The 21,961-nt window shown below is 40.1% G+C and overlaps 2 protein-coding genes across 4 annotated transcripts in view; both read left to right on the top strand.

Annotated features, from left to right (window-relative positions):
- Nucleotides 1-140: 140 nt before the first annotated feature.
- Nucleotides 141-6,308, top strand: FAM200C (family with sequence similarity 200 member C). Of its 2 annotated transcripts, XM_053566097.1 has the most exons (3): nt 141-198; nt 1,039-1,116; nt 4,284-6,308. In XM_053566097.1, exon 3 carries the CDS (start codon nt 4,333-4,335, stop codon nt 6,115-6,117), a length of 1,785 nt encoding a protein of 594 aa, XP_053422072.1. In that variant the 5' UTR covers nt 141-198; nt 1,039-1,116; nt 4,284-4,332; the 3' UTR covers nt 6,118-6,308. The 2 variants fall into 2 exon arrangements, with proteins under 2 accessions (XP_053422072.1, XP_053422073.1); XM_053566098.1 differs by lacking the exon at nt 141-198 and having other exon boundaries at nt 1,110-1,231.
- C1QTNF2 (C1q and TNF related 2) overlaps nt 1,068-21,961 on the top strand; it is a 60,002-nt gene continuing 39,108 nt past the window's right edge. For both annotated transcript variants that reach the window (XM_053566104.1, XM_053566102.1), the window contains exon 1: nt 1,068-1,116. The gene's annotated coding sequence lies outside the window, so the exon portion shown is untranslated. The remainder of the gene's footprint in view (nt 1,117-21,961) is intronic.

Raw genomic sequence — 21,961 nt, 5'->3', positions numbered from 1 at the left:
GCCCCCCAGGCTCGGAGACAGGCGGGCGGACGGAGACCCGGCGTAGTTTTTTCCCCCTAGCCGCTGACGCCCTCAGCTCGCCCGGCCGCCTCTAAAAATTTTCATCCTTAACCATAACACCATCAGGCCTTATCACTTAAGAACTGCGTGTTCTTTGCATGTATTTGCATAATTAAGCTTCCCAACCACCCTAATAAGGTAGGTACTGTTACCTCTTTAAGGGACTGAGACTTGGGAAGGTTCCAGCCCGTAAATGACAAAGCCACGGTCCCAGGCGTTTGCTTCCCAAGCGCCTGCCCGGCTGCCACATTCCCGCCCCCTTTCTTCTCCTGGCTGTTGATTTTAACTGAACGTAGAGGTTAAATCCTCTGCCTCCCGGACACCCGCACCCACCACGAACTTGGCATAGGCGCCGACTAGAGAATAAGTTGAATTGTATTTGGTGTGGAGTTGTAGGTTCGCAACTCAATGTTGATGTTTTCACTGCTGGAATATGTGTATTTTATCATTCCCTAAATAGTTCTGTTATAGGAATGTTCACTTTAAACTGATTTTTGTCTCAGTTGTGATACTCTCAATGTCTACAGCCTTCATAAACTTGCAGAAATATTCTACTTTGTTATAGCAGGTCTTCCATTCAACATCTTAAGATATGCCTCAGAAGAATCATACTTAAAATGTTTGATATCAAAAGAGAATGCATTTTGGTTTTTTATTGTGGAAAATTTCCAACACGTATTAAAACAGAATGTTGTAAGATGTATACCCATCATCCAATTTCAACAACTGCCGACTTTCGTCCCATCTTCTGTCTCCGTCCCACTTTGTGTGTGTGTGTGTGTGTGTGTACACGTATGTGCTGAAGTACAGTGTTTCAAAGGAAATTCAGACTTCATTTTGTTTGTAAATAATTAAGTCTCTAACTCTTAACAAATGATAGCTTTCTAAAAATACAACCACAATACCTTTATGACACCTGCTTAAACTAACAATAATTCCTTATTATGATGTTGCTTTCTTGATGTTTACATTTTTTAGGATATTGTAATTCCTAAATACTACAAAGGAGCAAGTGAAAATTGTGAGGTTCTAAAACACAAGAAAGCCTCTTGGGCGGTAAGTTCATCTATGAGGATCTTGAAAATTCTTCCTATCTATTCTCCCTTTTTGAGGGGGATGGAGAACAATACTATAAATGGATTTTCCCTAAGAATTCTTTCGTTCAAAACAGGTAAATCTTTAATCAGAGTATATTTGAGTAGCATAATTAGGGTGGCTTGGAATGGACTCTTAAAAGGTCCTACAATGAATTTTTTTATTTTTTTAAGAACTTTTATTTTATTTATTTATTTTGAGACAGAGTCTCACTTTGTCACCCTTGGTAGAGTGCCATGGCGTCATAGCTCACAGCAACCTCCAACCCTTGGGCTCAAGTGATTGTCTTTCTCAGCTTTACATGTAGCTGGGATTACCGGCACCCACCACAATGCCCAGCTATTTTTTTTTTTTCTAAAGAGAGGGGGTCTTGCTCTTGCTCAGGCTCTGAGCTGGGGGCAGTCCACTCACCTTGGGTGCTAGGATTACAGGCAGAAGCCACCACACCTGGCCCCTGCAATGATTTCTTATGAGACTAAAGCAAAGCTTTTACTTTATTCCTTCTGCCTCCCCAAATAGACATGTAAATATATATAGCAGAATACAGACAGATAGGCATTTTATGGTGGTGTCATTGTCATTAATTAATGGTTCTAATTAATGACTCAAGTGGCATATAAGATGAAGGTTTAAGATTAACTCTTTAAACTTAAGATTGTCTTTTTTGATTGGCAGACATCCTTCAATTTTTAACAGGCTCATAACAACTACATGGTAGACCAACTTATTAGTTACATAGAAGAAGTATGGTTTACAGCTAGCTCATCTTGGCAGATCCATTAGAAAGCTAATGCTTTAAGTAGATAATCTTGACTTTTTTTTTTGAGACAGGATCTTGCTGTATCACCTGGGCTGGTTTGAATCTCCTCGGCTCAACCTCTGGAGTGGTTGGGATCATAGGCATAAGCCACCACTCCCAGCTGTTGGGTTACTGTGACTTCTATTTTTGTTTTTTATAGTGAAAGTGGGTGTTTGGATTTAAATGTGAACCTGTTAAATTATTTCAGCCATATTCTGTAGCATGGAATTCTGGAAACTTTAGAGATCACCTATTTATCTTGGAGATAGAATTGTTTCCTAAAATCTATTTGATCCTACTTGTGAATTGTACATTCACTCAGAAAAGGAAAGGGAAAAAGAGAAAGTCATGGCTTTCTCTTATAGGTCCCTCAACTTTCCATAGGAGGTTGTCATCAGCTCAGAAAACTTAAATGCCTAGTAAAGCATTTGGACTGTTTTCAAGGCAACCTAGAATAATCTATAAACTAGGGTTTGGCTTAAAGGATATATTTTCTTTCCTGTAAGTTTGACTTCCTACTAGGATCTGTTTCAGGATCATTCACTTAACTTTATTTCATACTCCTTTGTCCTGCTTCTGGAGAGGATGATTTATTAGTTATAACATAGCAAAGAGATATATATATTCTAAAGGGTTCCCAGTGATTATGATGGCATCTCTTGTGAACAGATCACTCACTGTTCTAGTTACTATTCAGAAGAATTACCGTTTTTTTTGTTTGTTTGTTTTGTTTTTGAGACAGAGCCTCAAGTTGTCGCCCTGGGTAGAGTGCTGTGGCGTCACCGCTCACAGCAACCTCCAACTCCTGGGCTTAAGTGATTCTCTTGCCTCAGCTTCCAGAGTAGCTGGGATTACAGGCATCCGCCACAATGCCCGGCTATTTTTTGGTTATAGTTGTCATTGTTGTTTGGCGGGCCCAGGCTGGATTCAAACCCTCTAGCTCCGGGGTATGTGGCTGGCGCCTTAGTCGCTTGAGCTACAAGCGCCAAGTCTCAGAAGAATTACCTAAAATGCTTATTTAGAACAAGACCCTACTCCAGAGCTAGAGAATCAGAATTGCTAGGGGTGGGGCCCAGAAATCTGCATTTTAGCCAAGGACTCTGTTCTTCAGTTGACTGAACTATAGAACCACTGCCATCTGTATCCCAATTTTGTGTTAAGCCAACCTTAGGAATACTGCTTATTCTTATCTTAATTATTTTGCCTTTTTTCTTGACTACTTTTACTGAAGGGAAAAATTAGATGAAAGAACATTGTGAAATTCCTTATTGCGATTAAGGGTGTTCTCATATGAGAAGAATTTTTCTGAAGTCTCAGTAACAGAAATAGTTGTGTTTCTCCTGAGCAAGTTGTTTTGCTTTTACATAATGGACAACTCACAGATTGATAGTATGTTACACTTAGCAGCAAGGAAGCTCTGAGCCAAATTTATAGCCTACCTTTGTGTCAAAGGTGGCTTAATTAGACTTGAATATCTCTGAAATTCTCTGCTTGAGTTGGAGTCAAAGCTATTCAAGGATCGAGTAGTTTGCAGGCCTATTTAACCCTTAACTATTAAAAAGAACTATCTGGGTGTAACGGCTGAGACCTATAAACCAACCACTTTGGGAGGCTGAGGTAAGAGGATCGCTTGAGCCAAAGAATTTAAGACCAAACAACATGGCAAAACCCCATTTCCTACAAAAAATAGAAACATTGGCTAGGAGTGGTGGTGTGTGTCTGTAGTCCTAGCTACTCAGGAGGCTGAAGCAGATGGATTACTTGAGCCTAGGAGTTGGAGGCTGCATAGAGCTTGGACTACAGAGCAAGGCCCTGTCTCTAAAAATGAAAATTTTTAAAAAGAACTAGTCACCATGTGAAAAGTAGCCCTACTTCAGAGTATTGAGCGAATCAGTCCTTTCTATTCAGTGGTTCTTAACTGAGAGTGTACATACATCTTTGGGGCAGAATAGAAGGAGGAAGCAGTAGTGAGATGCTTTCTGGTGAGACAAAAAGTACCGAATTTGTTTGTAACATAATTATTGAAAAATTAAGCTATGATTTCAGTTCATAAGTAAAGGACTTACTGGTACTCATAATTTGCCTAAGCCCAAATCTCCCATATATGACTTTCTGACATTCATTTACTCGAGGGCATTATCTATGAGTTGCTAGCTTTAAGTTCGATTGTCATTATGTCTTGGCTTCCTTTGAACTGACATGTTGCAGGTTATATCTTGATATGTACTGGATAGCATGTGATGACGAGATAGTAGGTGATGATGCGGCTTTGTATAAACTCAATTGGCCACTGATTTTTTAATGTGTGGGTTATATTTTACTCCCAAAGCAAAATTCTGTTTCATCTCTGAAGTACTCCTTGAGAATTTTTGTGTGCCATGTCGAAGAAACGCAAATGGGATGATGACTATGTTCGTTACTGGTTCACCTGTACAACAGAAGTTGATGGAACTCAGCGCCCACAGTGTGTATTGTGTAACTTAGTATTTTCAAATGCTGATCTTAGGCCATCAAAACTATCAGACCATTTTAACAGACAGCATGGTGGTGTAGCTGGGCATGATCTCAATAGCCTGAAGCATGTGCCTACACCATCTGATCAGAATGAAACCTTGAAAGCATTTGGAGTTGCATCTCATGAGGATGCCTTATTACAAGCATCTTATCAGTTTGCATATTTGTGTGCCAAGGAGAATAATCCTCATACAATAGCTGAAAAATTAGTGAAACCTTGTGCACTGGAAATAGCACAAATAGTTTTGGGACCAGATGCACAAAAGAAACTTCAGCAGGTACCCTTATCAGATGATGTGATCCATTCTAGGATTGATGAAATGAGCCAGGATATCTTACAACAAGTTCTAGAAGATATCAAAGCCAGTCCTCTTAAAGTGGGTATTCAGCTTGCTGAGACAACTGACATGGATGACTGCAGTCAGCTAATGGCATTTGTGAGATATATAAAAGAAAGAGAGATTATAGAAGAATTTCTGTTCTGTGAACCATTGCAGTCAACCATGAAAGGAATAGATGTGTTCAATCTCTTCAGAGATTTCTTTCTGAAGCGTAAGATAGCACTTGATGTATGTGGCTCAGTTTGTACTGATGGTGCCTCATCTATGCTAGGAGAAAATTCAGAATTTGTTGCCTGTGTGAAAAAAGAGGTTCCTCATATCGTGATCACACATTGTTTGTTGAATCCTCATGCCCTTGTCATGAAGACATTGCCTTCAAAATTGAGGGATGCTCTGTTCACTGTGGTGAGAGTAATAAATTTCATCAAAAGGCAAGCTCCAAATCATCGGCTATTTCAGGCTTTCTTTGAAGAGATTGGTATAGAATATAGTGTCCTCCTTTTCCATACTGAACTAAGGTGGCTTTCCCGAGGCCAAATACTTGCTCATATTTTTGAAATGTATGAAGAAATAAATCAGTTTCTTCACCACCAAAGCAGTAATTTAGTTGATACCTTTGAAAATAAAGAGTTTAAGATTCGCCTAGCATACCTTGCAGATTTATTCAAACACCTAAATGAACTTAGTGCATCTATGCAAAGGACTGGGATGAATACAGTATCAGCTAGGGAGAAGTTATCTGCTTTTGTTAGGAAGTTTCCATTTTGGCAAAAACGAATTGAGAAAAGAAATTTCACCAACTTTCCTTTTCTTGAAGAAATAATTGTTTCAGATAATGAAGGAATATTCATTACAGGTGAAATAACACTGCATCTGCAACAGTTGAGCAACTACTTCCATGGATATTTTTCTGTTGGAGATCTTGATGAGGCAAGTAAATGGATACTAGATCCATTTCTTTTTAATCTTGATTTTGTTGATGATGGTTATTTAATGAAAAATGATCTTGCTGAATTACGAGCTAGTGGCCAAATCCTAATGGAATTTGAGACAATGAAGCTTGAGGATTTTTGGTGTGCTCAATTCATGGTGTTTCCAAACCTTGCAAAGACAGCTCTTGATATACTTACACCATTTGCAACAACATACCTTTGTGAGTTGGGATTTTCATCACTTTTACATTTTAAAACAAAGTCCAGAAGCTGCTTTAATCTGAATGATGACATCCGTGTGGCTATTTCAAAAAAAGTTCCTCGTTTCTCAGACATCATTGAACAAAAGCTACAACTACAGCAGAAGTCACTTTGAGCTGATTGACTTTTTGAATGTACAATTTTTAATATATTCTTAATATTGTGAAATTAAGCTGTAATTCTTTCCTTTTATGTTTATTGTATACTGAATTCTATGGTTAAAAAATATAGCAGCTTAAACTTTTAATTAGGCATGTGAAAATATGTTTTGAGAATAAGAATACAAACAACAGAAAAGATTAAGTACTACTACCTAGTTAGTTAATGCATAAGATTTTTCTGATTCTGAGAATCTGTTTAACCTGTTGATGCACTACATAAAGAAGACACTCAAGCGCTAGAATATCCAGCTAAATGGTACAATAGGTAAGGAATTGAGCCAAGAGAAAAGATCACCCAGAAGTCAAAGGACAAGATGACAAACTGTATTCTCCCATCTTTCTGAGGGTTATTATAGGGAGGTTCAAGAAATAAGAGGATTATGAAATACACATAATGGGGAAAAGGATGATCTAGCTTATATAAGACTTATTTTTAAATGTACTCTTTGGTGTTAGTTGCGCAATGTCTATTCCGTTAGTTCCCATGTTCTAAATACCATGATATTAATAAATACCCTGATATTGTATTAGTCACTATTTGTTGTCTTTTAAATTCCTTTAGGACTCCAAGTCATCAAGGCTATAAGATTCCTGAGCCTTACCTTAGAGATTCTGATACTTTAGTGGTCTATAATAAGGTCAAGGATCCCCATTCTTGACCATCTTCCCAGATAAACCCATTGGATTTTTTTCATCCTTTGCCTTCATCTTATTTTTCCTCTACTTAAAATTTTTCTTTGTCCTAAGCTCCTCATTTATATTACATCTTAAACTATATGCATTTTTCCAAGTTAAAAATTTTTAAGTGGGCTAGAGTATAAATTATACTCCAATAAATTTTTTTTTATTTTAATTTCAGCTTGCTTGTTCATTCTTCGTTTGAAGTACTTTCTTCGTTGGTTTGTTTTTTTAATATTCTTCCTTTGGCGATTCTCTTTCCCGTTGCCTCCCCAGTAGCTGGGATTACAGACACCCACCACAACGTCCGGCTGTTTTTGATGTTAGTAGAGACAGAGTTTCACTCTGGTTCACTGCTGCTCATACTGGTCTCGAACCTACGAGCTCAGGCATTCCACCCACCTCGGCCTCCCACAGTGCTGGGACTACAGGTGTGAGCCACCACGCCCAGCCTATACTCCAATAAATTAACATGAAATCACGAGTAAATCAGGGCCATCAAAAATTCCCTATGAGAAAAAAAAAAAGAAAAAAAAAAAAGGTAAATTCTAACTGTTGTTTACCACAATTAAAATAAATAAATCCTTGTTTAGGATTCAAACATAAAAAAAAAAAAAATTCCCTATGAGAATCTAAGTATATTTTTTCTGGATGATAATTTGGCAAGTATATGTGTATGTATATATACAAATATTCAATATATACATTATATATGGAATGTGTGTTTATAATGTAAACACATTTATATATATAATATATATATATATAAACACACATTCAATGTTTATTCAACATTTATATACGTGGAGGTTTTTTTTTGAGCCCACCACAACACCTGGTTACTTTTAGAGACGAGGTCTCGCTGTGGCTCAGGTTGGTGTTGAATCTGTGAGCTCAGGCAATCCACCCACCTTGGCCTCCCAAGGGCTGGGATTATAGGCGTGAGCCACCATGCCCAGCCCCAAAATATATTTTTTTATTTAAATAAATTTACATTTTTGTTTCATCAAAGTAGTATATGCTCAAGACTGGGGGGGGGAAATGGTAAAGAGTCCTAAAAGAAAAAGCCATAATCTCCTTCCTGCCCAGTTATCTTAACCATTTTTGCTTTAACTTCTTGGGTGTGAACATACCTTTAATATATTCATACCAAGGTATGTGGCAGTTTTATCAGCTTTATAAGTTATATATTGACTCCTGTCAATATAAAGGTATATAGGTAAGGACTGAATTTACAAAACTTTCATCTCTACTATTTTTAATTTTTATAGGACTGTAATGACTTCAAGAATTTTTTTCTCTAGAAATTTATCACATGGAAAGAAAGATGGAAGTCTTAATGTTTTAATTGTAAGATGGCTGATCACTACATTTTTATAGTACTGAATAATTGAAAAAACTGATAGGAATTGGAACCTGACTACCAAATTTAGAACTACAACTTGAGGCTGGGTGCAGTGGCTCATGCCTATAATCCCAGCACTTGGGAGGCCTGGGAGGCTGAGGCGGGTAGATTGCCTGAGCTCACAGGTTCGAGACCAGCCTGAGCCAGAGCTAGACCCCGACTCTAAAAAATAGCCGGGCATTGTGGCAGGCACCTGTAGTCCCAGCTGCTTAGGAGGCAAAGGCAAGACAATTGCTTGAGCCCAAGAATTTGAGGTTACTGTGAGCTATGATGCCACAGCACCCTACCAAGGGTGACCAAATGAGATTCATTCTCTCAAAAAAAAACAGGAACTGCAACTTGAGTACTGCAAAGCAAAGTTTATATTTTATCAGTAAATATTAGTAGATGCCTTTTTTCCTTTAAAAGTGTAATGACAACATAAGTTCTAACTTTTTATATTATAATAGGAAAATTTTCCCAGCAGGAGGAGTAGGAAAAATTTCCAAAGCTAGTATAGGAATAAATTAGATGTACATGTATAAAATTTAATTTGTATGGAGTTTTAAAGATAGGAAGAAAGTGGGAATGGGTGCAAGGGCATATTTGAAACCAGGGACCTAATAATAAAATAGAAGAACATGGATGAAATTGTCTTTGATAGCCAGTGTTTCATTCAGTCTATCAGAATTCTCTCTTAGACTTAATTACTACCTTGAAACAAACCCAAAGGACATTTTTAAGGAAATGGCTGACTAGGGTTTTTAATTCATTTTCAGGTTCTACAAGTTATGAAGAAGATACTTAGGGGTTTTTTTTTGGTTAAACAAATCTCCCAGAGTAGTATATATTGGAACAAATAATCAGGTACATTAGTTTCTTTTTTACCAAGGAAGAGATCATTGTTATTCTCATATTTTTACAATTTAATTACAGTTATTGATAAATTTGAAGAGGTAAGACAAGATAAAGATGTAATTTTTTATGACCAGCAGATGTCACTCTCTGCAGGTTTTGTCACATACCTGATTTTAAACATTGCTAGAAATATAGTAATGACTCAAACTAAAAATGTCCCACCCTGATTCAAAATTGGCAGACAGAACTCTAGTGGAGCCAGTAACTATCAGACTGCAAGAAATCACTGGGAAACAAGGTTGGAAAAAAGATAAATGGCTTTTTCTGTAAAACTGACTTGAACATACGGATTTTTGATATTTTGGCTACTTTTCTAAGCAACCAAAAGTTGCTTGACGTCATTGAGTAAGTCAGCATTTTCAGACATCTTTCAGTGGGACTCAAAACCAAATAGACTTAGGTAAACTTTACAAAACTTTTATCTGTTTAAAAATAGGCTCTAGGGGCGGAGCCTGTGGCTCAAAGAAGTAGGGCACTGGCCCCATATGCCAAAAGTGGTGGGTTCAAACCCAGCCCCAGCCAAAAACTGCAAAAATAAATAAATAGGGGCTATTTATAGTGTAGAGCCTTTTCAGCACTAACATACCAAAATATTGTGGACTTGGCTTTTAATCTACCAAGCATTTAGAAAACTCAAATTTAAAGCTTTCAAAGTTAATTTGAAGGGCAATATAAGGTTATAGTCTAATTTATGTTTTGTACTTCATCTTCTAAAAATAAAAAGAGACCTAAAGGGGCGGCGCCTGTGGCTCAGTGAGTAGGACGCCGGCCCCATATGCCAAGGGTGGCGGGTTCAAACACAGCCCCGGCCAAACTGCAAAAAAAAAAATAGCCAGGCGTTGTGGCGGGCGCCTGTAGTCCCAGCTGCTTGGGAAGCTGAGGCAAGAGAATTGCGTAAGCCCAAGAGTTAGAGGTTGCTGTGAGCCGTGTGACGCCACGGCACTCTACCCGAGGGCAGTACAGTGAGACTGTCTCTACAAAAAAAAAAAAAAAGAGACCTAAGGTTATTTTCCTTCTGTTTTACAAATTTGCTATAAATCTTACTTTAATTCAGAAATGGAGATGAGTCCTGGATCATCTACTTATTAGCTTTATAAATGTATCTGTCAGCATATGGGAATCAAGATCTGGCCAAGGAATCATCTTATTTTAATCATTCAACATTCATTCACTTATTTACTACTTTTATTTATTTTTAGTGACAGGGTCACATACATTTGGTCATCAGAGTGCAGTGCAGCAACATGATCTAGCTCACTGTAATCTCAAACTCTTGGGACCAGGTGATTTTCCTGTCTTAGCTTCTTTTTTTAGGCAGAGTCTCACTACGTTGCCCTCAGTAGAGTGCTGTATCATCACAGCTAACAGAAACCTCAAACTCTTGGGCTTTAGCGATTCTCTTGCCTCAGCCTCCCGAGTAGCTGGGACTATAAGTGCCTGCCCCAACACCCAGCTATTTTTTTTTGTTGCAGTTGTCATTGTTGATTTTAGCTGGCCCAGGACAGATTCAAACCTGCCAGCCTTGGTGTATGTGGCCAGGGCCATACCCACTGAGCTACGGGTGCCACCCCTGTCGTAGCTTCTTGAGTAGCTAGGACTACAAGCGTAAACCACATGCCCAGCTAATCTGCTTGCTTTTGGAGGGGGGGGGGGCAAGGAAGTGGGGGTTGAGTCTCCTTTGCCCAGCCTTGTCTCAAAATTCATAGCCTCAGTCCGTCCTTGTCAGCCTCTCAAAGTGCCAGAATTATGGGATTATAGGCATGAGCCACTATGGTAGTCCATTTGTTATATATATAAAGAGAAAACTAGACTTCGTTTCGGTTTGGGATATTTTATTTTTGTAGTGGCATCAGTTTGATTTATGGAGCAATCTAGTTCCTTTTGGTCATTTCCTTTCCCACTTCCTTCCAAAAGTCATTTCCCAGTGACGCCATTTTGGGCTTTCATCCTCCATTTTAGAGCAAACCTGAAAGTTCCTAGTTTCATTTCTCCTAGTTTCCTTTCTTAGTAAACCACACTCCTCCCTATCTCCGGGAGTGCATCCACCCCCGGCCGATAAGATTGGCGGGACCCAATCAGCTTTAAACTCTAGTATAGGCATAAGAAATAACCAATCCAGGGACCACACTTTGTTTCCCACACCCCTCACCCCATATCCACCTAATAAAAAACCCCAGCCCCGCGAGCACTGGGCTCTCCATCCCAGCTGCATCTGGGAGTGCCGGCAGCCCAGGCTTGAGCTTGAATAAACACCCTCGTGTGATTGCATCAGTGTCTGGCTCTCTTGTATGGTCATTGGGGACCCCGATTCTCGGGTGTAACACCTTTTACTAACAAAAGCCCTATCCAAATTTTCCAGAGACTTTTATTCCCGGTATTTTGTTATGAAAGATTTTTGAATGTACCAAAACTTTGAAAGAGTAATGAACATCCATATGCCTACTTTCTAGATTCGATAATTAACATTTTGCCACAGCTGTTTGTCTATATAAATGTATGGTATCCATGTATCAAATAGTGTCTAGTTAGGAAACAGAAACTATACCCAGTTTTTAAACAGATAGAATCCACTATAAAGAACTGGAAAGGCGAAAGGAGATGCTGAGATTATCACAGAGATAGATAAATGCAGGATGCAGCCAGTATAATGAGCTGGGTAACAAGAAAAGAGGTTGGTCCCACTCCTTCACTTGACTAACCTAAAAAATAATAATAATAAATTAATAAAAGAAGAGAGGTTGGGATTATTGAAATTTAGCAGCTTAGATGAAGGGCCCCTTGGAAATGGAACCCATTTTAGGACAGGGACCTGCATGAATGATCCTGTCTTACAAGCTCAAAAGCCTAAAGAACAGGTGCCGTCCTGCTGGTGCTGTCATTTTTGAAAGGGCATGATGAGCACACAGTGGTTTAGTCGGTAGTTGGGAAAGCATCATTTCTTTGTTCAGCGTCTATGGCCCTTCATTGGGCACCAGAAGCAGCACGGCGCTCTGAGAAGTGGCCTGTTAAAAAAAAGTGGGGGGGGCATGATGAGGCTACTTTTGGAAGTAAGAAAAAACTGAAAACTCAACTGCTGCTCCTGGAATTAACTTCCAGTGTGATGAGCCTAACAGAAAACTAATTGATAAAGAAAATGTATTTTGTGGAGTTCCAGCCCCAGTATCACAAAATAGAATGCAGAAGGTGTGAAAGGATGGGCTTGAAACCAAAAGACATTAGCCTAATAACCAGCACTTTTTATCCCTTGGTTATTCAATATCCACTCATACCTTTTTTTCTGTACATATTTAGCTTGGTGGTACTTTTAAGAACTATCCTTCCTAACAAACAGCCCTTCCTCAGAATGAGGAGACACAGTCTGAGCTCATTTCTCATATTTAGTAGCCATCCTATTAAGTATTCTGTTATGCCCAGGAGTCTCTCAGACCATACTGCCAGACAAGTCTATTTTAAAGAATAGTTATTTTAATGAAGGGCTAGTCAGCAACTGCTTCAGTTCCTAACATGGGTTTTCTGAGAGTAGCCCCTAGTGCTTAATGCGTAGGGATTTTTAAGGCTTGGTCTGCATCCTGGTTGGCACGCAGGCTGCCCAGGTGCATCTGGATAGGTTAGCAAGCATTGTACAGAAGCAGAATTTTGCAGTTAGTTAATCATATATCTTTGTTTCAGTACTTTCCCCACCTGGTATTTTTTAAAGGTCAGTCTGGGGACAGTTGGTACCTCCCAGTTCGTTTTTCAGGGAGTTAGTCAAGCAAGAAGTCAGTGAGTACTTTCCCATCCATCTTGGGAGTGAATCAGACTTACTCCATTTTGTTGAGGGAGTTTTGTTGTTGTTGTTGTTTGTTTGTTTGTTTTGAGACAGAGCCTCAAGCTGTCCCCCAGGGTAGAGTGCTGTGGCATCACAGCTTACAGCAACCTCCAACTCCTGGGCTCAAGCGATTCTCCTGACTCTGCCTCCCAAGTAGCTGGGACTACAGGCGCCCACCACAATGCCCAGCTATTTGTTTGGGTTGCACCTGTTATTTGGCAGGCCCAGGCTGGATTCGAACCCGCCAGCTCAGGTATATGTGGCTGGCACCTTAGCCACTTGAGCCATAGGCGCCAAGCCCTAAATTGTGAAGTTAACTACCAGTAAGGCTTGGCAATCCTTGCATAAAATAAAACCACTCCTAAATAATCAGTAGGTCAAAGAATAAACCACAAAGTAAATTAGAAAATACTTTGAGATAGGGCGGTGCCTGTGGCTCAGTTGGTAGGGCACCCAGCCCCATATACCGAGGGTGGCGGGTTCAAACCCTGCCTGGGTCAAACTACAACAAAAAAATAGCCAGGCGTTGTGGTGGGCACCTGTAGTCCCAGGAAGCTGAGGCAAGAGAATCACCTAAGCCCAGGACTTGGAGGTTGCTGTGAGCCGTGACGCCGTGGCACTCTACTGAGGGCAATAAAGTGAGACTTTGTCTCTACAAAAAAAAAAATACTTTGAGATAAATGAAAACAAAAACTCGACATACCAAACATGGAATGCAGCAAAGATAGTGCTCAAAGAGAAATGTATAAAAACTATAACAGAGAGAATCATTGAAACCAAGAGTTGGTTCACTGAAAAGATCGACAAAATTGACAAACCTTAAGCTAGAATGACCTAGAGAAAAAAAGATCACAATTCAAAAGAATGGAAGAGGGGACATTGCTAGCAACCTTGCATAAACAAAAAGGTTTATAAGGAAATAAGAATGGTTGTATACCAACAAATTAGATACACTAGATAAAATGGAAAAACTTGTAGAAAAGCACAAACTCCCAAAACTGACTCAAGAAGAAATAGAAAATCTGAGAAGAGCTATAATAAGTTAAGAGATTTGAGTCAGTAATTTAAAAAATCCAATAGTCAGAAAAAGACTCAGGATCAGATGGCTTCATGGTCATCTGGTGAATTCTACCAAATGTTTAAAGAACCCCACTTCTTCACCACTGAAAAAGAAGGAACACTTAACTCCTTCTGTGATACCAAACCAGAAAAATATCATACATGAAAAACTACAGACTAATATTTATTGAATATGGTCATAAAAATCCTCAAAATACTAGCAAGCCAAATCCAGCAATATATAAAAAAGATTATAGGCTGGTGCAGTGGCTAATGCTTGTAATCAGGACCAGGCTGAGCAAGAGCAAGACCCCATCTCATATTGTCCAGGTGTGGTGGCAAGAGCAAGACCCCATCTCTACAGAAAATAGAAATATTGTCCAGGTGTGGTGGCATGCACCTATAGTCCCTGCAACTCAGGAGGCTGAGGCAAGAAGATTACTTGAGCCTAGGAGTTTGAGTTTGCAGTGAGCTGTGAAGATACCACTGTACTCTAGCCCGGGCAACAGAAGCAGCCTGTCTCAAAAAAAAAAACAAAAACAAAGATTGTACACCATGTCTAAGTGGGATTTATCCAGGAATGCAATATTGGTCAACAAAATCAGGTACTGTAATACATCAAATTAACAGAATAAAATAAACTACATGATTATTTCAACAGAAAAAGCCACTTGACAAAATCCAATATTCTTTTTTTTTTTTTTTTAATTTTTTTTTTTAAAATTTTTTTTTTTTTTTTTTTTTTTTTTTGGCCGGGGCTAGGTTTGAACCTGCCACCTCCGGCATATGGGACCGGCGCCCTACTCCTTGAGCCACAGGCGCCGCCAAAATCCAATATTCTTTAATGAAAAAAACAAAATAGAAAGAAACTTCCTCAACTGGATTGAGGAGCATTTATGAAAAACCCAGCTAATATTAGTGGTAAAAGAAAGCCTTCCCCATAAGATCAGGAAAAGACAAGAATATCCACTGTCACCACTTGTATTCCTAAAAGGAACAAGAAGCATCTAGCCCCAGTCCTCCCAGGAATCACAGAAGCCATGGACAGAGCTGTGATGGAAGGGCCGCTCGGGACCAAGAAGTGGAGGAAGACATGGGCAATACCCCACCCAGCCAGTCCCCACAGCTTTGGCCATAAGGGGTCGCAATGCCTAGGCTGTGAGGTGATTCATCTGGCAGTAGAGAGCCCCCCTGAGCCCCGTGCCCCAAAGCTATTTCTTCCCTACTTTTCAAAGAGAAGGACAGCTGCTGGATAGCTATGGAAAGGGTACTTGGTCAGAGTGGGCAGTTTGAGGGGTCTGTTTGGAAACTCTAGGGAGATGCTGAACTGCTTAGATCCTTCTTGCCTTGTTCTTTGACAAAGATATATTTTAAAATTTTTTCTTTTTTTTTTTTTTTTTTGAGACAGAGTCTCACTTTGTTGCCCTTGGTAGACTGCTGTAGCGCCACAGCTCACAGCAATGTCCAACACCTGGGCTTAGGTGATTCTCTTGTCTCAGCCTTCTGAGTAGCTGAGACTACAGGCGCCCACGACAACGCTGGTTATTTTTCTTTTGTTTGCAGTTTGGCCGGGGCTGGGTTTGAACCTGCCACCCTCAGTATAAGGGGCCGGCACCCTGCCCACTGAGCCACAGGTGCTGCCCTAAAAATTTTTCTTATTTAAGTTATCTGAGGGTTAAAAAAAAAAAAAAAAAAAAGCATCCAGATTGGAAAAGAGTAATTGTTTTTCACAAACATTTGCTATTGGACATAGAAAATTCGAAGAGGTGTCCTAAGAGCATTTACTGTTGTTCCAGACATAGACTTTTTTGCTCCCATTGTGTAGCAGCAATTTCTCCTAGGTAATCACAATTAATCACACCAGCCAGTGACATGGAGGTATCAAAATGACAAAGTTAACAAATCTATAGCTTAAATTACAGGAAAAGGATACAATATGATAGTAGCATTAAAATAAGGTTATGCATCACAGTCAGTGGCTGCCTCATGCCACGTGGTGTGGAGAGAAGAGTTGTAAATTCTCTTTGTCCTCCCTATGTCAAAGCCTGCAAGGAAGTAAATGGACTCTCCAGGATGCCTGTGTCCTAATTCTTGTAACCTGTGCGTATGTTAGTTTGCATGACAAAAGAGATTGTGCAATATGAGTAAGGACCTTAAAATGAGGAGATTATTTCAGATTATCCAGTGGGCCCAATGTAGTCACAAGAGTCCTTTTAAGAGGAAGGCAGGAGGGGCAAGGAAGGAGATGTGAGGACAAAAACAAAGGTCAGGGCATTAAAGAGAGATTTGGAGATGCTACTCTGCTAACTTTGAAGATAGAAGACGAGTCCACAAGCCAAAGATTGCAGTCAACTTCTAGTAGTTGCAAAAGGCAAGGACTCAGATTCTCCATTTGAATTGACAGAAGTAATCATCCCTGATGACACCTTAAATTTAGACTTTGATTTTGGACTTCTGACCTCGAGAACTGTGAGATTATAAATTTATGTTGTCTTAAGCCACTAGTTTTGCGGTAAAGCCCGTTGTGCCCAGGAGTTCTGCAAAGACCACACTGCCAAACAAGCCAAATTTACAGCAGGGTCCTTTTATTGAAGAGCCCGCCAGCGACTGCCTCAGTGTCCCAACATGGGGTTTCTGAGAGCAGCCATGAGTGCTTAAAGGGTCAAGTTTTTAAGGCTTAGTCTGTATCCTGGTTGGCACACAGGCTGTCCAAGTGCATTCAGATGGGGCTAGCAAGCAAGCATCGTACAGAAGCAGAATTTTGCGGTTACTTATCCATACATCATATATCTTTGTTTTAATATTTTCCCATACATCTTAGTTTCAGTACTTTTCTTCCACAGACCTTTGTCTCAGTATTCTCTCCACCTGGTATTGTTTAAAGGTCAGTCCAGGGACAGCTGGTTCCTTTCACAGGTCCAGGAATTAGTTAAGCAAGAAGTTAGTGAGTACTTCCCCATCTATCCTGGGAGTGAACCAGACTGACTCCATTTTGTTGAGGGCTTGCAGCCCAGGAATTTGCCAGGAGTTAACTGGTATTTTTCTATTTTAGCCTAGGTCTAACAAAAATACAAGGTCTCCCTTGGGTGATGCCTGTGGCTCAAGGAGTAGGGCGCCAGCACCATATACCAGGGCTGGTGGGTTCAAGCCTGGCCCCAGCCTAAACTGCAAAAAAAAAAAAAAAAAAGTACAAGGTGTCCCAAAAGTCTCCAGACATGGGGAAATTGTATTGCAGCAGATATCTTGTAATGTGTTCACCATGAGTGAAAGAGACAACTTTGTGTGTGTAGAAAGAGGTGGCCAACACATAGAGAATATTTTATAAATTAAGGTCCACTTAGCTACAATTTCTCATTTTCCCTATGTATGATGATGTTTGGGATACCCTGTATTATAGCAGCAATAGGAAACTAACACAGGGCCCTGGGGCCACATTCTTTTGGATTAGAAATCACCAATATGGTCACGGAACACCTCAGCATCAGACAGCCCCCAATGGAGTCTTACACCCTGCTGGTCACATAGTCTTACCTCATAACCATCTCCAGCAACCAAGTTTTTGTGTTCCTGGGGAAAGGGTTAGGGGAAGAGGCAGAGGTTTCCAGTCATAAATCATCCATCTCACTGTTAGATGGATGATTTATTAGTGTTAACAAACTGCTACAAAACACCTGAAATTCATATGTTACTAGTCAGGACATACACCTTAACCAGGTGATGGTGCTGTGCAAACACACCTCAAAAGCACAAGCCCAAAATCTCAGCTTCCAGTTCAGTAAAACTACTGTTATATCCCCTGGTAGAAGCATTCCTCCCTTGGGAAGCAAGGTTTCCAAACTAACAGAGCTCACTATTGTAGTAATGAGAAGCAAAAAGCCTGTGAAGGAATTATTAGGTGCAATAGTAAGGTAAGCCACTTCCACTCTCACCACTTTATTACTGGACTCACTCATCTTCTGGCCTGGAGTGGGGAACCATGTTTGTTGGTTACCAATTTAAAGCACATGCTGCATCCTGTAAGATAGAACCTCATCCTTTTAGGTTATTGTCTCTTAATTACAAGTAATTGAGTCTTATGTAGCTCATTCCATCATTTTTATAGACCAGCTACTTCTGAGTGATAAAGTACATGACAAAACCAATAAAAACAGTAACTTCCATGGGCATCAGTCTGTTGCCACATGGACTGAATGTTTTTGTACCTGCAAATTCATACTAACCCCTGATCAGTATGATAGTATTTGGAAGTGGGGCCTTTGGGATAGTTAGGTTAGATAAGGTCATGACAGTGGGACACTGTTTGCATGTGATCAATACCTTTATAAGAGACACTAGAGAGAGTGCTCTATTGTTTGCTTGCTTTCTGCATTAAGAGGTTTGTGCAGGGGCGGCACCTGTGGCTCAGTGAGTAGGGTGCCAGCCCCATATGCCGAGGGTGGCGGGTTCAAACCCAGCCCCGGCCAAACTGCAACAAAAAAATAGCCGGGCGTTGTGGCGGGCGCCTGTAGTCCCAGCTGCTCGGGAGGCTGAGGCAAGAGAATCGCGTAAGCCCAAGAGTTAGAGGTTGCTGTGAGCCATGTGACGCCACGGCACTCTACCCGAGGGCGGTACAGTGAGACTCTGTCTCTACAAAAAAAAAAAGAGGTTTGTGCAGGTGGCGCCTGTGGCTCAGTCGGTAAGGCGCCGGCCCCATATACCGAGGGTGGCGGGTTCAAACCCGGCCCCAGCTGAACTGCAACCAAAAAATAGGCGTTGTGGCGGGAGCCTGTAGTCCCAGCTACTCGGGAGGCTGAGGCAAGAGAATCGCTTAAGCCCGGAAGTTGGAGGTTGCTGTGAGCTGGCACTCTACTGAGGGCCATTAAAAAAAAGGGCTACAAAAAAAAAAAAAGAGGTTTGTGCAAAATGATAGCTGCCTAAAAGCCAAGAGAATGAATTATTAGGTGCAATAGTACGAATTAGGTGCAGTAGTTCAGAATAGTAAGAATTAGGTGCAGTAGTCCAAGTTCAGGTATTACTGCCTTGGTAGTACCTTGATCTTGGACTTCACAGTCTCCAAAACTGAGGAATAAATGTCTGTTGTTTAAGCCACCCAGCCTATGGCATTTTATTACGGTAGGCTGGTAAGACTAATAAATACTCCTTAATTCTTTTTTTTTTTTTTTTTTTTGAGACGGTGTCTCAAGCTGTCTCCCTGAGTAGAGTGCCATGACATAATAGCTCATAGCAACCTCCAACTCTAGGGCTCAAATGATCCTCTTGGCTCAGTTTTTCTATTTTTAGTAGAGATGGGGATCTCGCTTTTGCTCAGGCTAGTCTCGAACTCCTGAGCTCAGGCAATCCACCCGCCTTGGCCTCCCAGAGTGCGAGGATTACAGGTGTGAGCCACCACTCCTGGCCTCCTTTGATTTTGAAGGAAATATTTTATAATTGAAAGGAAGAGGAGAGAGAGGGGATGGGAGGGGGTATGGGAAGAGGATGGGTATTTGGTGGGTATTTGGGAGGACCTCACCTAATGTGCTTGATGCAATGGTACATTTCAAAACTATTAAGAAATGAGTATAATTGTGATGCATGTGTCACTTAGTTCAATGTAAGCATTTCACATTGTATATCAAAGCAGTACACTGAAACCCATAAATGCATCAATGTACAAAGTTATGATTTAATAAAAAATAATAAAAAAAGAAAAAAGTGCAAGATTTTTCTAATTTATATTGGCAGAAACTTGATGAATATGTATGGGAATGGAATTCTAAGAGCATTATACCAAAGAAGGCAGAATGTAACATGCCAAATTTACTAATGTGGGTGTAATTATCAAGGATTCTGGATTTAATGTGGTAAGTTGTAAGTTGTATTATGAATTCACTTACTTGGTTGACAGAAACTTGTACTAAACAGTGACCTACATATAATGAGTTCAGAATTTCCTGGCAGAATGTAGAGAAAGGAATCCAAAGATTCAGAGAGTCTTAGTGATCAGGCAAATGTTTTGTTTTGTTTTTTTATACCAATTTACCAGGACCACCGGAAGCAGTTTGTTTTTACCTGATTGAGCCAAGAGACCACCTTCACAGACTTGTCTTAGAACTACATCAGTTTAGTGAATGCCATAATATAGTCTGTGGGGATCTTGATCATCTTGACATTTCATAGAGTAACTGATGATATTATGCAGTTTGATCTGATAAGAAGATAGTAGCAAGTACTTTAGACACTTTAGTAAAATGCATATGGGTCACAGAATAGGAGATAACACAACAAACATTCAAGGACTCACAACCTTGGTTAAATATCTTATGTGCTAATAGTCTGGAGCATGTTTTAAAAGAAAAGTTGCTGTATCTTGCATATCCTACCACTACAGCAGAAGTACAATGCTTGACAGGGCTTTTTGTCTTTTGGAGGCAACATATAACACATTTGAATGCCTGTGTTGCCCTGACCCATTTAGCAAGCAACCCATAGGACTGCCAGTTTTGAGTGGAGACCAGAGCACAAAAAGGCTCTGCAGCAAGTCTAGGCAGTTATGCTAGCTACTCTGCTATTTGGAACTTAAGACCCAGTAGATCCAATGACGCTTGAATGTGGTAAATAGAGATTCTTTACGGAGCCTGGATAAAATGCCAAAAGGAGAACTGAGCTTTGACCTCTGTCTAGGGCTTTAGAGAAAACCCATACCTTCTTTTATAGATAATTATCCTTATTTTGAGAAATACCTCGTGGTTTTTTACTAGGCCCTGCTAACGCTAAGTATCTAACTCTAAGACTAGGTGCTATTTGATCTGGAAAATTGGAGTATACACAGCAGCAAGTAGAAATGGTACAGAAGAGACAATGATTAAGCAAACTTGGAAGGCACAAGCAAGTTGCCTAAGTAGGTGGCTCAACTCCTTTGACATCTACTTCTGCTGCAAGGCTTCTTTTTTCTCAGTCTATAACCATGGATGCATAGGGAGTTCCTTATGACCAGCTGACTAAGAGGAAGAAACTTAGCCTTAATTTACTGTTTATTCTGACCAATATGCTAGTATGAGCTGGTTGCTGCAAAAGTTGTGGCAGCATATAATCCCAATCAGGCATGTCTCTGAAATTTCTAGGGAGAATTTTGTGCAGTACATTTAGTTGTCCACTATGTCTAAACTGAACAGTATCTAGAAGTATAGATCTAAACAGCAGTAGTGGAGAGGATTTACCAATAGTTTAATGGATAATTGGTCAGGGACTTGCAAAGAACAGGTTTAAAGATAAGTGGCAAGAAGGTCTAGAGGAGAGGTATGTAAATGAACCTTTCCAAACAGGAAGAGAATTAAAGATAATTGTGCTCCAGGTGAATGCTCACCAAAGGACATTATGTGGCCCAAAGAATGCATGTGGTAGACTTACAACTATTGGACCATAGGGAACGTAATTAACCAAGGGCCCCAGCTGATGTGCTCTGAAATTCAGCACTGCACTCGGGCCGGTTCCTGCTTCCCAGAGCCACTCCCAGCAAATGTGTGAGCATGGCAGGAATACTAATATATGCCTATTCCTGGAATCTAAGGGTCTCCTGTGACAGCTGACTTCGAGGTCTTCCTAATTGCCTTGCTCAGCCTAAACCAACACAGATATCCATTCACTGCAGAGGATGTTCTCAATAATTGGTAAGACAAGATAAAGCACTTTTCACATAGGCCAACAGAACAGATTAGAGAACCTAAAAATAAATCCATGCATTTATAAGCAACTTCTTTTTAACAAAGGTGCCAAGATCTTGAAATGAGGAAATCTGCGAAGACTTCTTTTTTTTTTTCTCTATACACGTACACGTGTTTGTTTGGTTTCCACTTTTTGCCTTCACAAAATTAAAGAGCCTTAAAATTTAATAACAATAATATTTAAGATAAGGACTAGAAACAAAAACCTCGTAAAGAACGAACAAAGATAAATACAATCGGAAGAGAAATCA

The sequence above is a fragment of the Nycticebus coucang genome, chromosome 17 (genome assembly GCF_027406575.1).
Source record: "Nycticebus coucang isolate mNycCou1 chromosome 17, mNycCou1.pri, whole genome shotgun sequence".
Lineage (NCBI taxonomy): Eukaryota > Metazoa > Chordata > Mammalia > Primates > Lorisidae > Nycticebus > Nycticebus coucang.
Note: the sequence above shows the minus strand (reverse complement) of the source record. Positions and strands in the feature narration are given on the sequence as shown.